This window comes from Salmo salar, chromosome ssa09 (genome assembly GCF_905237065.1).
Source record: "Salmo salar chromosome ssa09, Ssal_v3.1, whole genome shotgun sequence".
Lineage (NCBI taxonomy): Eukaryota > Metazoa > Chordata > Actinopteri > Salmoniformes > Salmonidae > Salmo > Salmo salar.
Genome location: NC_059450.1, coordinates 85,570,976 through 85,585,817, shown reverse-complemented (window position 1 = coordinate 85,585,817; position 14,842 = coordinate 85,570,976). Strand labels below are relative to the sequence as shown.

General features: G+C 43.4%; 1 protein-coding gene across 4 annotated transcripts in view; it reads right to left on the bottom strand.

Annotated features, from left to right (window-relative positions):
- Positions 1-14,842, bottom strand: part of LOC106612181 (glutamate receptor 3) — a 212,511-nt gene that overhangs the window by 62,654 nt on the left and 135,015 nt on the right. For all 4 annotated transcript variants that reach the window (XR_006771069.1, XR_006771070.1, XM_045724148.1 and 1 more), the window contains exons 5-6: positions 3,053-3,106; positions 889-1,050 (exon numbers count right to left, since the gene is read on the bottom strand). Coding sequence is in view for 2 of the 4 variants with exons in the window: in XM_045724148.1 (XP_045580104.1) it covers positions 889-1,050; positions 3,053-3,106 (216 nt within the window). In the remaining 2 variants the exon portion in view is untranslated. The remainder of the gene's footprint in view (positions 1-888; positions 1,051-3,052; positions 3,107-14,842) is intronic.

The following is a 14,842-nucleotide window of genomic DNA, read 5'->3' as shown; positions in this document are numbered from 1 at the left end:
ACCATCTCTCTCTCACTCTCTCCCTCTCACATCTCACTCTCTCACTCTCTCACGTCTCACTCTCTCACAATCTCACTCTCTCACTCAATTCAATTCAATTCAAGGGGCTTTATTGGCATTGGAAACATATGTTAACATTGCCAAAGCAAGTGAGGTAGATAATATACAATATACTCTCTCACTCTAACTTTTTTCACTCGTTATTTCTATTCGTTATTCACTGTGTATTTATTCCTCGTGTCACTATGTCTGTTTATTTTTGTTGGAAAATAACCCGTAAACATTTCACTGTTAGTCTGTGTCCTCGAAGCGTGTGATTTGAGGGATACATTTCAGTTCATTTCTATAGCTGCCACCTTGAGCCAATCAGTGTAACTTTGGAAATGCCAGATCTCTATGTTAAGATGCATCATTTATCCAAGTTCTGTCAGAACTGGGCCAGTGCTGCCAGAGATATCGCTTGTGACTAACATACGAACGTGGGGGACAATTAAGTGTAATTTCAAATGCATTGATCATTGTTTAATTACATGTAAATGGAAGCTATGCTAAAACTTTGCTTCGGATCTGTCTATCGATATATTGATCATTGGGGAAGGGTGACATACTGAGAGGAGAAGAAGGGAGAAGAGAAGAGAACTGGAGGAAAGAAGAAGACAGTAGAAGAGAAGAGAAGAGAAGAGAAGAGAAGGGAAAAGAGAGGAAAAGAGAGGAGAAGAGAGGAGAGGAAAGAGAATGGGAGAGTGACAGATACTGAGAGGAGAAGAATGGAGAAGGACAAGAAGGAGAGCGCTCTATCCAAAAGAAGAGATGGATTCATTCTGTTTTGCATACATAACAGTACATCATGAAAGGCTTGGCTGCTTTTCTGTAGTCTGCAGTAGTTACCTTGAGCGGGGTGTTCTTGGCCTCCGGGAATTCCCTTTCATCCAGTCTCACCCAGCGCTGTAGGAACTGCTGAACGATGGGGTTCTCAGGGCTCACTATCTGGAAGCCTGATATGTTGGCCCCGCCTTGGAAGACCTTGTCCAAGCTCACATTGGAGAAACCCTGAGATCAGAGAGAGGAGAGACAGGGATGGAGGAAGAGAGGGAGAGAGGGAAGGAGGGAGACAGGGAGAGCGGGATGGAGGGAGACAGGAGAGAGGGATGGAGGGATATGGGGTTGGAGGGAGACAGGGAGAGAGGGATGAGGAAGACAGGAGAGAGGGAGGGAGAGAGACAGGGAGAGAGGGGTGGAGGGATGGAGGGAGACAGGGAGATAGGGATGGAGGGAGACAGGGAGAGAGGGATGGAGGGAGACAGGGAGAGAGGGATGGAGGGAGACAGGGAGAGAGGGATGGAGGGAGACAGGGAGAGGGGGTGGAGGGAGACAGGGAGAGAGGGATGGAGGGAGACAGGGTTGGAGGGAGACAGGGAGGAAGATGGAGAGGGAGAGTGGGGGTGAAAAGGGATGGAGAGGGAAAGAAAGAGAAAAGGCATTCAAAGAAAGAGAGAGACCGAGAGACAGAGGGAGAGAAACAGGAAGAAAGAGACCGAGAGACAGAGGGAGAGAAACAGGAAGAGAGAGACCGAGAGACAGAGGGAGAGAAACAGGAAGAGAGAGACCAAGAGACAGAAGGAGAGAAACAGGAAGAGAGAGACCGAGAGAGACAGAGAAACAGAGGGAGAGAGACAGTGACAGAGAAACAGATGGAGAGAGACCGAGAGAGACAGACAGAGAAACAGAGGGAATTCACGGCCCAAAAAAATAAAGCTTCCAAGAAAATGTTCAGTGAATCACCTTGAAAGTGCATTTAGGGATTTCAAAACCTCAGTGCTGACGAGGAAGGATGTCATACATCTAGCTACTCAAAGTAACTCAATACATCTAGCTACTCAAAGTAACTCAATACATCTAGCTACTCAAAGTAATCTCAATACATCTAGCTACTCAAAGTAATCTCAATACATCTAGCTACTCAAAGTAACTCAATACATCTAGCTACTCAAAGTAACTCAATACATCTAGCTACTCAAAGGAATCTCAATACATCTAGCTACTCAAAGTAATCTCAATACATCTAGCTACTCAAAGTAACTCAATACATCTAGCTACTTAAAGTAACTCAATACATCCAGCTACTCAAAGTAACTCAATACATCTAGCTACTTAAAGTAACTCAATACATCTAGCTACTTAAAGTAACTCAATACATCCAGCTACTCAAAGTAACTCAATACATCCAGCTACTCAAAGTAACTTAATACATCTAGCTACTTAAAGTAACTCAATACATCTAGCTACTCAAAGTAACTCAATACATCTAGCTACTCAAAGTAACTCAGTGAGGAGTATTAGACCCCACAAGGTAGTGAATAGTCACAGAATGGAAAACTATTTTATCTTCAGCCCTAAGATACGGTACAACAACATGGCTCAGTCTGTCCGCCTAGAAAACCTAACATATTGTAATGTATTCTGACAAGCCTGCAGCTCCAACTGCCGTCAGATTACACACTTCCACATGGAGATGTGTCAGCTTTCTTTCCATGGTCAAACTGTTCGTTTCAGAATGCAGCGTCGTGTTATGGAGAACAAGGACATGTGTCCGTGAATTCTGCATAATGGGGAATTTTAAAGTCAGGGACACAGTGCAGAGAGAACAGCAGGAGAGGAGAAGAGAGGAGACGAGAGGGCTGGCCCTTGGTCTCATCTTAAACCAGTCCTGATAATATAGGAGTCAACCTGACACTTCCATGTTCCACTTTAACCCTCTGATGACAACAGATCAGACACTATATCCAAATGGTAGAATAGTAAAGTAATGACATCTAGATGGTTCAAAAACCCTATTCTCCAGATGGATGCAAGGAGAGAGGATGCAAGGAATCAAGGAATCAAGGAAATATTGAGAAAGGTTGACCTACTGTTTCTTAGAAGTATAAACTAAGAGTTAATCCCAAATCGCACCTTTCTCTCTACATCGTACCCTACACCAGAGCCCAGTAGAACACTGCATAGGGAATAGGATGCCATTTGAGATGTTGCCTTGTATCTAGTGTTGACTCACCAGGTTAGACAGGATGTAGTGGTATCCACGGGTGTTCTTCCCCAGAGAGACCACCTGTAGGAGAGATCAACACAAAGGTGAGCCAACCAGTGTTGACTGAGCTGTGTCATGAGGTGTAATATGAAGTTGCTGATATTGGGTTGGTTTAGCGTTTTCCCCACTAACGGTTAAGGTCAGGATTTGGGGGAAGCTGATACTAAATCTGTTGCTAGGGGAAACATCACCCCAGAGCTAATCAAACATGATACAGGTTAGTCAACCATGTCATGAGGGCCAAGAGGCACAATAACAGCTCATACATTCAGGTACAGTCATCTCCATAATAATGTAATAACAGATAATTAACTATTAATAAAGATTAATTTCACCAGCTGATAATGAGAGAACCCTTCTTATAGACAGATCTTCTAGACAGGTCCGGTCTTACAGACAGGTCTGGTCTTCTAGATAGGTCTGGTCTTCTAGACAGGTCTGGACTTATAGACAGGTCTGGTCTTATAGACAGGTCTGATAGACAGGTCTGGTCTTCTAGACAGGTCTTATAGACAGGTCTGGTCTTCTAGACAAGTCTTACAGACAGGTCTGGTCTTCTAGACAGGTCTGGACTTATAGACAGGTCTGGTCTTATAGACAGGTCTGATAGACAGGTCTGGTCTTCTAGACAGGTCTGGTCTTCTAGACAAGTCTTGTAGACAGGTCTTATAGACAGGTCTGGTCTTCTAGACAGCTGAGGTCTTATAGACAGGTCTGATCTTCTAGACAGGTCTTATAGACAGGTCTGGTCTTCTAGACAGGTCTTGTAGACAGGTCTTATAGACAGGTCTGGTCTTCTAGACAGGTCTTGTAGACAGGTCTTATAGACAGGTCTGGTCTTCTAGACAGGTCTTATAGACAGGTCTGGTCTTCAAGACAGGTCTGGTCTTCTAGACAGGTCTGGTCTTATAGACAGGTCTGATAGACAGGTCTGGTCTTCTAGACAGGTCTTATAGACAGGTCTGGTCTTATAGACAGGTCTGGTCTTATAGACAGGTCTTATAGACAGGTCTGGTCTTCTAGACAGCTGAGGTCTTATAGACAGGTATGGTCTTCTAGACAGGTCTTATAGACAGGTCTGGTCTTCAAGACAGGTCTGGTCTTCTAGACAGGTCTGGTCTTCTAGATAGGTCTGGTCTTATAGACAGGTCTGGTCTTATAAACAGGTCTGGTCTTCTAGACAGGTCAGGTCTTCTAGACAGGTCAGGTCTTCTAGACAGCTCTGGTCTTCTAGACAGGTCAGGTCTTCTAGACAGGTCAGGTCTTCTAGAGGTCAGGTCTTCTTAGTATAGACAAGTCATAGTATAGACAGGTCTGGTCTTATAGACAGGTCTGGTTTTCTAGACAGGTCTGGTCTTATAAACAGGTCTGGTCTTATAAACAGGTCTGGTCTTATAAACTGGTCTGGTGTTATAGACAGGTCTGGTGTTATAGACAGGTCTGGTGTTATAGACAGGTCTGGTCTTCTAGACAGGTATGGTGTTATAGGCAAGTCTTATTATTGACAGGTCTTAGTATAGACAGGTCATAGTATAGACAGGTCATAGTATAGACAGGTCATAGTATAGACAGGTCTGGTCTTAGTATAGACAGGTCTGGTCTTAGTATAGACAGGTCTGGTCTTAGTATAGACAGGTCTGGTCTTAGTATAAACAGGTCATAGTATAGACAGGTCATAGTATAGACAGGTCTGGTCTTAGTATAGCCAGGTCATAGTATAGGCAGGTCATAGTATAGACAGGTCATAGTATAGACCGGTCATAGTATAGACCGGTCTTACAGACAGGTCTGGTATTCTAGACAGGTCTGGTCTTACAGACAGGTCTGGTCTTAGTATAGACAGGTCTGGTCTTACAGACAGGTCTGGTCTTAGTATAGACAGGTCTGGTCTTACAGACAGGTCTGGTCTTAGTATAGACAGGTCTGGTCTTATAGACAGGTCAGGTATTCTAGACAGGTTTGGTATTCTAGACAGGTCTGGTATTCTAGACAGGTCTGGTCTTATAGACAAGTCTGGTATTCTAGACAGGTCTGGTATTCTAGACAGGTCTGGTCTTACAGACAGGTCTGGTCTAATAGACAGGTCTGGTATTCTAGACAGGTCTGGTCTTATAGACAGGTCTGGTCTTATAGACAGGTCTGGTATTCTAGACAGGTTTGGTCTTACAGACAGGTCTGGTCTTATAGACAGGTCTGGTATTCTAGACAGGTCTGATCTTATAGACAGGTCTGGTATTCTAGACAGGTCTGGTATTACAGACAGGTCTGGTATTCTAGACAAGTCTGGTATTCTAGACAGGTCTGGTATTCTAGACAGGTCTGGTATTCTAGACAGGTCTGGTCTTACAGACAGGTCTGGTCTTACAGACAGGTCTGGTATTCTAGACAGGTCTGGTATTCTAGACAAGTCTGGTCTTATAGACAGGTCTGGTCTTATAGACAGGTCTTGGAATAAAATGTACATTTGTTGCAGCTACTGGTCACTCTTCATCTAGAGCAGTAAGTGTTATAAATTATATATTTTGGTGATATCGTATTCAGAAATCAAAGGTCATTTAAGTACAGCAGTTCTGCCTCTTATCTTCTACTTTGAAAATATCACACCTTCAAATCAGAACAGCATGTTCCCTGCCCACACAGCAAGATTTAAAATAGACTAGAATATTCAGAAGCCTATAATTTACATTCCGTAATGACTGTGGTTCAATATTCAAAGCAACAAATGTACATTTTATTCTAGTTTATGCCAGAACTCGTACAGTGGCACCTGTCTGAAATGGAACCCTATTTCCTACATAGTGCACTATAAAGGAAATAGGATGCCATTTGGGACACATATTGATTCAACCGTTTTGGTTTGGTTATAATCTCCAAATCACCAGCCATACGTATTCTAATGAATGTTGTGAACAAAGCATGGTTATGAGGTCTGCTATACCGTAGGTAGCCAGGCAGTTGAAGTCTGGATGGTTTCAATGACAAGATTGACACCAACGTCTCAGTTTTCATCTGTGTTCTGCAAACAAACCAACGCGCGTTCCACAGCGGAATCACATGACAACATGAGATCCACAGCGGAATCACACGACAAGATGAGATCTACAGCGGAATCACACAACAACATGAGTTCTACAGCGGAATCACACGACAACATGAGTTCTACAGCGGAATCACACGACAACATGAGTTCTACAGCGGAATCACACGACAACATGAGTTCTACAGCGGAATCACACGACAACATGAGTTCTACAGCGGAATCACATGACAGCATGAGTTCTACAGCGGAATCACACAACAACATGAGTTCTATAGTGGAATCACACGACAACATGAGTTCTACAGCGGAATCACACGACAACATGAGTTCTACAGCGGAATCACACAACAACATGAGTTCTACAGCGGAATCACACGACAACATGAGTTCTACAGCGGAATCCCACGACAACATGAGATCTATAGCGGAATCACAGGAAAACATGAGTTCTATAGCGGAATCACACGACAACATGAGTTCTACAGCGGAATCACACGACAACATGAGTTCTACAGCGGAATCACACGACAACATGAGTTCTACAGCGGAATCACACGACAACATGAGATCTAAAGCGGAATCACACGACAACATGAGTTCTACAGCAGAATCACACGACAACATGAGTTCTACAGCGGAATCACACGACAACATGAGTTCTACAGCGGAATCCCACGACAACATGAGATCTAAAGCGGAATCACACGACAACATGAGTTCTACAGCAGAATCACACGACAACATGAGATCTAAAGCGGAATCACACGACAACATGAGTTCTATAGCGGAATCACACGACAACATGAGTTCTACAGCGGAATCATACGACAACATGAGTTCTACAGCGGAATCACACGACAACATGAGTTCTACAGCGGAATCACACGACAACATGAGTTCTACAGCGGAATCACACGACAACATGAGTTCTACAGCAGAATCACACGACAACATGAGTTCTACAGCGGAATCACACGACAACATGAGTTCTACAGCAGAATCACCCGACAACATGAGATCTAAAGCGGAATCACACGACAACATGAGTTCTACAGCGGAATCATACGACAACATGAGTTCTACAGCAGAATCACACGACAACATGAGTTCTACAGCGGAATCACACGACAACATGCGTTCTACAGCGGAATCACACGACAACATGAGTTCTACAGCAGAATCACATGACAACATGAGTTCTCCAGTAGAATCACACAACAACATGAGTTCTACAGCAAAATCACACAACAACATGAGATCCACAGCGGAATCACACGACAACATGAGTTCCACAGCGGAATCACACAATAACATGAGTTCTACAGTAGAATCACACAACAACATGAGTTCTACAGCAGAATCACACAACAACATGAGTTCTACAATAGAATCACACAACAACATGAGTTCTACAGCAAAATCACACAACAACATGAGATCCACAGCGGAATCACATGACAACATGAGTTCTACAGCGGAATCACACAACAACATGAGTTCTACAACAGAATCACACAACAACATGAGTTCTACAATAGAATCACACAACAACATGAGTTCTACAGCAAAATCACACAACAACATGAGATCCACAGCGGAATCACACGACAACATGAGTTCTACAGCGGAATCACACGACAACATGAGTTCCACAGCGGAATCACACGATAACATGAGTTCCACAGCAGAATCACATGGCAACATGAGTTCTACAGCAGAACAAACAGTCAATGCAGCAACTAGCTTTCTCCTGCTTTTCGACCTATTAGCCAGAGGCCTTCCATAGCAACTGATTCAAACCAACCTCTTGTGGTTTACATTAGGGTGTTTTTCTGTGCAGAATCAAGTGACAGAAAATGATTTATGTTTTCAATTTAGAGAAGTCGATTCTCTGGTGACGCATCGTATAGGCAGCCCACTTCCCAGTAGACACAAGAGGAGAGAGGGAACTAATAGGTACTGCTGATCACCCATTTCCCACAACCCCAAGCCTTCTTCACTCAGCCATTACTGAAGCTGTGTGTTGTTATTAAACTTATTTTCATCCAATTTGAGGAAAAACACTCAACTGTTTATTTCCTTTCAGTCATTCTGATCTCTTGACAGAACTAGCCATGCTTACATCCAACGCCTCAGATCACACCTATCTAATACAGCCTCTCTGTTGATGTCTGACACACACATCAAATAAAGCCATTTTTCCATCTGTGTTGAGGTCTGGAAGTGACTGCTTTCCACACAGGAAATGAAGTCCCATGACTGAACACCAATACACTGCGCTCGTTGGTTCACTCAGGCCATCAGGCAGCTCAGATGGGTCAGCAGTTCGTGACACCTCCAACGTCATTACTGTCATCACCTCACACACACATCACATCACATAGAGGACATCAACTGGAGGAAGGAGAGAGAGAGAGAGCAAGAGAGAGAGAGAGAGAGAGAGAGAGAGAGAGATGGGGTGGGGTAGGGGAAAGTTGGGAGAGGGGGGAGAGAGGAGGAGAGGAGGAGAGAGGGGGGAGAGAAGGGGGAAAGGGGGAGAGAAGGGGAGAAGGGGAGAAAGGGGGAAGGGGGGGAGAGAAAGCGAGAGGGGGGAGGAGTGGGAGAGAGGTGGGAGAGAAGGGGAGAGGGGGAGAGAAGGGGAGAAGGGTGGAGCGGGGTCTGTAGCTAGTTCAAGAGAAGAAAAAAAATCTGAATGAAAAACGCTTCAATATTACCAGATATAAAGATACATAGATACTCTTTATATAAGATAGATTGTTTTTTACAAGATATAAAGATATATAGATATATGGAAGATTGTTTTTTCCGGAAATAAAGTATGTGGAAGTGATGACGGACAGTTTATATTTTTAAATAATATAGTCTTTGAAAACTAACAATCACCAAAATAACAGGGAGAATTGAAAATAACAATCAACAACAATCACCAAAACAGTCAGGGAGAACTGAAAATTCAAAACAGTGAATTTAACAGTATTGATTTTGTTCTTATGTTTGTGCAAAAGAACACAGCATTAGTCGTAGAAAAATGCTTACAATTGCAGGAAATTAGCTTTAAAACCTGAGCCCGTTTTTGCTCCAGGAACCCCCCTGGTATTTAGGTATTCACAACCAGAAACAGCACAGCAGGAGATGAACATACCTTGTGATTTTCATCGTGTCTATTACTAATACAGTGGCTTGCGAAAATATTCACCCCCCGGGCATTTTTCCTATTTTGTTGCATTGCAACCGGGAATTAAAATAGATTTTTGGGGCTTTGTATCAGTTGATTTATACAACATGCCTACCACTGAAGATTTTGCAAAATATTTTTTATTGTGAAACAAACAATACATAACAAAAAAACAGAAAACTTGAGCGTGCATAACTATTCACCCCCCCCCCAAAGGCAATACTTTGTAGAGCCACCTTTTGCAGCAATTACAGCTACAAGTCTCTAGGGGGATGTCTCTATAAGCTTGGCACATCTAGCCACTGGGATTTTTGAACGTTCTTTAATGCAAACTGCTCCAGTTCCTTCAAGTTGAATGGGTTCCGCTGGTGTACAGCAATCTTTAAGTCATACCACAGATTCTCAATTGGATTGAGGTCTGGGCTTTGACTAGGCCATTCCAAGATATTTAAACGTTTCCCCTTAAACCAGTCGAGTGTTGCTTTAGCAGTATGCTTAGGGTCATTGTCCTGCTGGAAGGTGAACCTCCATCCCAGTCTCAATTCTCTGGAAGACTGAAACAGGTTTCCCTCAAGAATTTCCCTGTATTTAATGCCATCCATAATTCCTTCAATTCTGACCAGTTTCCCAGTCCCTGCCGATGAAAAACATCCCCACAGCATCATGCTGCCACCACCATGCTTCACTGTGGGGATGGTGTTCTCGGGGTGATGAGAGGTGTTGGGTTTGCGCCAGACATATCATTTTCCTTGATGGCGAAAAAGCTCAATTTTAGTCTCATCTGACCAGAGTACCTTCTTCCATATGTTTGGGGAGTCTCCCACATGCCTTCTGGCAAACACCAAATGTGTTTGCTTATTTTTTTCTTTAAGCAATGTATTTTTTCTGGCCTCTCTTCTGTAAAGCCCAGCTCTGTGGAGTGTATGGCTTAAAGTGGTCCTATGGACAGATACTCCAATCTCTACTGTGGAGCTTTGCAGCTCCTTCAGGGTTATCTACGGTATCTTTGTTAACTCTCTGATTAATGTCCTCCTTGCCTGGTCCTTGAGTTTTGTTGGACGGCCCTCTCTTGGTAGGTTTGCTGTGGTGCGGTATTCTTGCAATTATTTAATAATGGATTTAATGGTGCTCCGTGGGATGTTCAAAGATCTGTATATTTTTTTATAACCCAACCCTGATCTGTACTTCTACACAACTTTGTCCCTGACCTGATTGGAGAGCTCCTTGGTCTTCACGGTGCTGCTTGCTTGGTGGTGCCCCTTGCTTAGCTTCTCTAGGGTAGGGGACAGTATTTTGACATCCGGATGAAAAGCGTGCCCAAATATGCATATTATTAGTAGATTTGGATAGAAAACACTCTGAAGTTTCTAAAACTGTTTGAATGATGTCTGTGAGTATAACAGAACTCTATAACAGAACTCATATGGCAGGCAAAAACCTGAGAAAAATCCAACCAGGAAGTGTGGAAATCTGAGGTTTGTAGTTTTTCAAGTGATTGCCTATACAGTATACAGTGACTTAGGGTTCATTTTGCAATTCCTAAGGCTTCCACTAGATGTAACAGTCTTTAGAACGTTGTTTCATGCTTCTACTGTGAATAGGGAGAGAATAAGAGGTCCTGGAGTCAGATGACTGAGAGAATGACATTATGTTTAGTGGCGCGCTCTCACGTGACAGTTAGCTGTGTTCCTTTTCTTTTTTGAAGTCACTGGAATTGTCCGGTTGGAATATTACTGAAGATTTATGATAAAAACATCCTAAAGATTGATGCTATACATCATTTGACATGTTTCTACGAACGTAAATATCACTTTTTTTTACTTTTTGTCATGACATTTTGCGTGCGCTTCCTGCATTTGGAGTAGTGGACTAAACTCGCGAACAAAAAGGAGGTATTTGGACATAAATGATGGACTTTATCGAACAAAACAAACATTTATTGTGGAACTGGGAATATTTATAATGTTATTTTTGTCATTTCTGTTGACTCCAAAATGGCAGGTATCTGTATTGCTTGTTGTTGTTGTCTGAGCGCTGTACTCAGATTATTGCAAAATTTGCTTTCGCCGTAAAGCCTGTTTGAAATCGGACAATGTGGTTGGATTAACGAGACGTGTATCTTTAAAATGGGATATAATAGTTGTATGTTTGAGAAATTTGAATTACGAGATTTTTGTTGTTTTGCATTTGCCCTCCTGCTATTTCACTGGCTGTTGAATAGTGTTCCGCGGGTAGGACGTCCCACATACCCCAGAGAGGTTAATGGTGTTGCAGACTCTGGGGCTTTCCGAACAGGTGTAAATATAGTAGTGCACTACCCTACAGTAGTGCACTACCCTATGGGCCCTGGTCAACAGTAGTACACTACCCTATGGGCCCTGGTCAACAGTAGTACACTACCCTATGGGCCCTGGTCAACAGAAGTACACTGCCATTTGGGACGCAGCCAGACCTCATTGTGAATGAGAGCGTCCTTGACTTTGGGCTTTAGTGTGGAGGTTTTGGACACCACACACACCTCCACCCTGTGATCCCCTTGGCTACGACTAGACCTGCAGGCCTCCTCACACCTGCCCCAGCGTTGGCCAGAGAAAACAGACAACACCCTGCCTAGGACCTGGCAGAGAAAACCAAGGCACAGTAACCTTGGGTTGGGGCACAGCATGAATCTAATGACATAGAGGTACTGCTGGAGGAACTGAAAGACGCGCTACCCCCGGCCAACAGAACATGGCCCTCCCACTGTTTCCACTACACTGAGATAATTAGGCGGAGCCCTGCCAAGGCCCTGGAGATGATTGGACAGCATGAGATAGGTGGACACAGACTTCCTAGTTGTCTTTTTTTAAAGTCCATTATGTACATTTTGCATAATATTCAATTTATTAAATTCCAACTGGATTATCATGGGTGTGTTCAACACTGATCTCAGCTTAATATGAGTTACAATACAGAGAGAGAGCAGCTACACAGCTAGATACAGACCCTTACAATACAGTGAGAGAAACCTGCTACACAACTAGATACAGACCCTTACAATACAGAGAGAGAAACCTGCTACACAGCTAGATACAGACCCTTACAATACAGAGAGAGAAACCTGCTACACAACTAGATACAGACCCTTACAATACAGTGAGAGAAACCTGCTACACAGCTAGATACAGACCCTTACAATACAGAGAGAACTGCTACACAGCTAGATACAGACCCTTACAATACAGAGAGAGAAACCTGCTACACAACTAGATACAGACCCTTACAATACAGAGAGAGAACTGCTACACAGCTAGATACAGACCCTTACAATACAGTGAGAGAGACCTGCTACACAACTAGATACAGACCCTTACAATACAGAGAGAGAAACCTGCTACACAGCTAGATACAGACCCTTACAATACAGAGAGAGAACTGCTACACAGCTAGATACAGACCCTTACAATACAGAGAGCTGCTACACAGCTAGATACCCCTAAAATACAGAGAGAGAAACCTGCTACACAACTAGATACAGACCCTTACAATACAGAGAGAGAGCTGCTACACAGCTAGATACAGACCCTTACAATACAGAGAGAGCGACCTGCTACACAACTAGATACAGACCCTTACAATACAGAGAGAGAGCTGCTACACAGCTAGATACAGACACTTACAATACAGAGAGAGAGCTGCTACACAGCTAGATACAGACCCCTTCAATACAGAGAGAGAAACCTGCTACACAACTAGATACAGACCCTTACAATACAGAGAGAGAGACCTGCTACACAACTAGATACAGACCCTTACAATACAGAGAGCTGCTACACTGCTAGATACAGACCCTTACAATACAGAGAGAGAGCTGCTACACAGCTAGATACAGACCCTTACAATACAGAGAGAGAGACTTACTACACAACTAGATACAGACCCTTACAATACAGAGAGAGAGCTGCTACACAGCTAGATACAGACCCTTACAATACAGAGAGAGAGCTGCTACACAACTAGATACAGACCCTTACAATACAGAGAGCTGCTACACAGCTAGATACAGACCCTTACAATACAGAGAGAGAGCTGCTACACAGCTAGATACAGACCCTTACAATACAGAGAGAGAGCTGCTACACAGCTAGATACAGACCCCTTCAATACAGAGAGAGAAACCTGCTACACAACTAGATACAGACCCTTACAATACAGAGAGAGAGACCTGCTACACAACTAGATACAGACCCTTACAATACAGAGAGCTGCTACACTGCTAGATACAGACCCTTACAATACAGAGAGAGAGCTGCTACACAGCTAGATACAGACCCTTACAATACAGAGAGAGAGACTTACTACACAACTAGATACAGACCCTTACAATACAGAGAGAGAGCTGCTACACAGCTAGATACAGACCCTTACAATACAGAGAGAGAGACCTAATACACAACTAGATACAGACCCTTACAATACAGAGAGCTGCTACACAGCTAGATACAGACCCTTACAATACAGAGAGAGAGACCTGCTACACAACTAGATACAGACCCTTACAATACAGAGAGAGAGACCTGCTACACAACTAGATACAGACCCTTACAATACAGAGAGAGAGTCCTGCTACACAGCTAGATACAGACCCTTACAATACAGAGAGAGAGCTGCTACACAGCTAGATACAGACCCTTACAATACACAGAGAGAAACCTGCTACACAGCTAGATACAGACCCTTACAATACAGAGAGCTGCTACACAGCTAGATACATACCCCTACAATACAGAGAGAGAAACCTGCTACACAGCTAGATACAGACCCTTACAATACAGAGAGATGCTTCACAGCTAGATACAGACCCTTGCAATACAGAGAGCTGCTACACAGCTAGATACAGACCCTTACAATACAGAGAGAGAGACCTGCTACACAACTAGATACAGACCCTTACAATACAGAGAGAGAAACCTGCTACACAGCTAGATACAGACCCTTACAATACAGAGAGAGAACTGCTACACAGCTAGATACAGACCCTTACAATACAGAGAGAGAACTGCTACACAGCTAGATACAGACCCTTACAATACAGAGAGAGAGACCTGCTACACAACTAGATACAGACCCTTACAATACAGAGAGAGAGCTGCTACAGAGCTCGATACAGACCCTTACAATACAGAGAGCTGCTACACAGCTAGATACAGACCCTTACAATACAGAGAGCTGCTACACAGCTAGATACATACCCCTACAATACAGAGAGAGAAACCTGCTACACAACTAGATACTGACCCTTACAATACAGAGAGATGCTACACAGCTAGATACATACCCTTACAATACAGAGAGATGCTACACAGCTAGATACAGACCCTTGCAATACAGAGAGCTGCTACACAGCTAGATACAGACCCTTACAATACAGAGAGAGAAACCTGCTACACAGCTAGATACAGACCCTTACAATACAGAGAGAGAACTGCTACACAGATAGATACAGACCCTGACAATACAGAGAGAGAGCTGCTACACAGCTACAGACCCTGACAGTACTAAT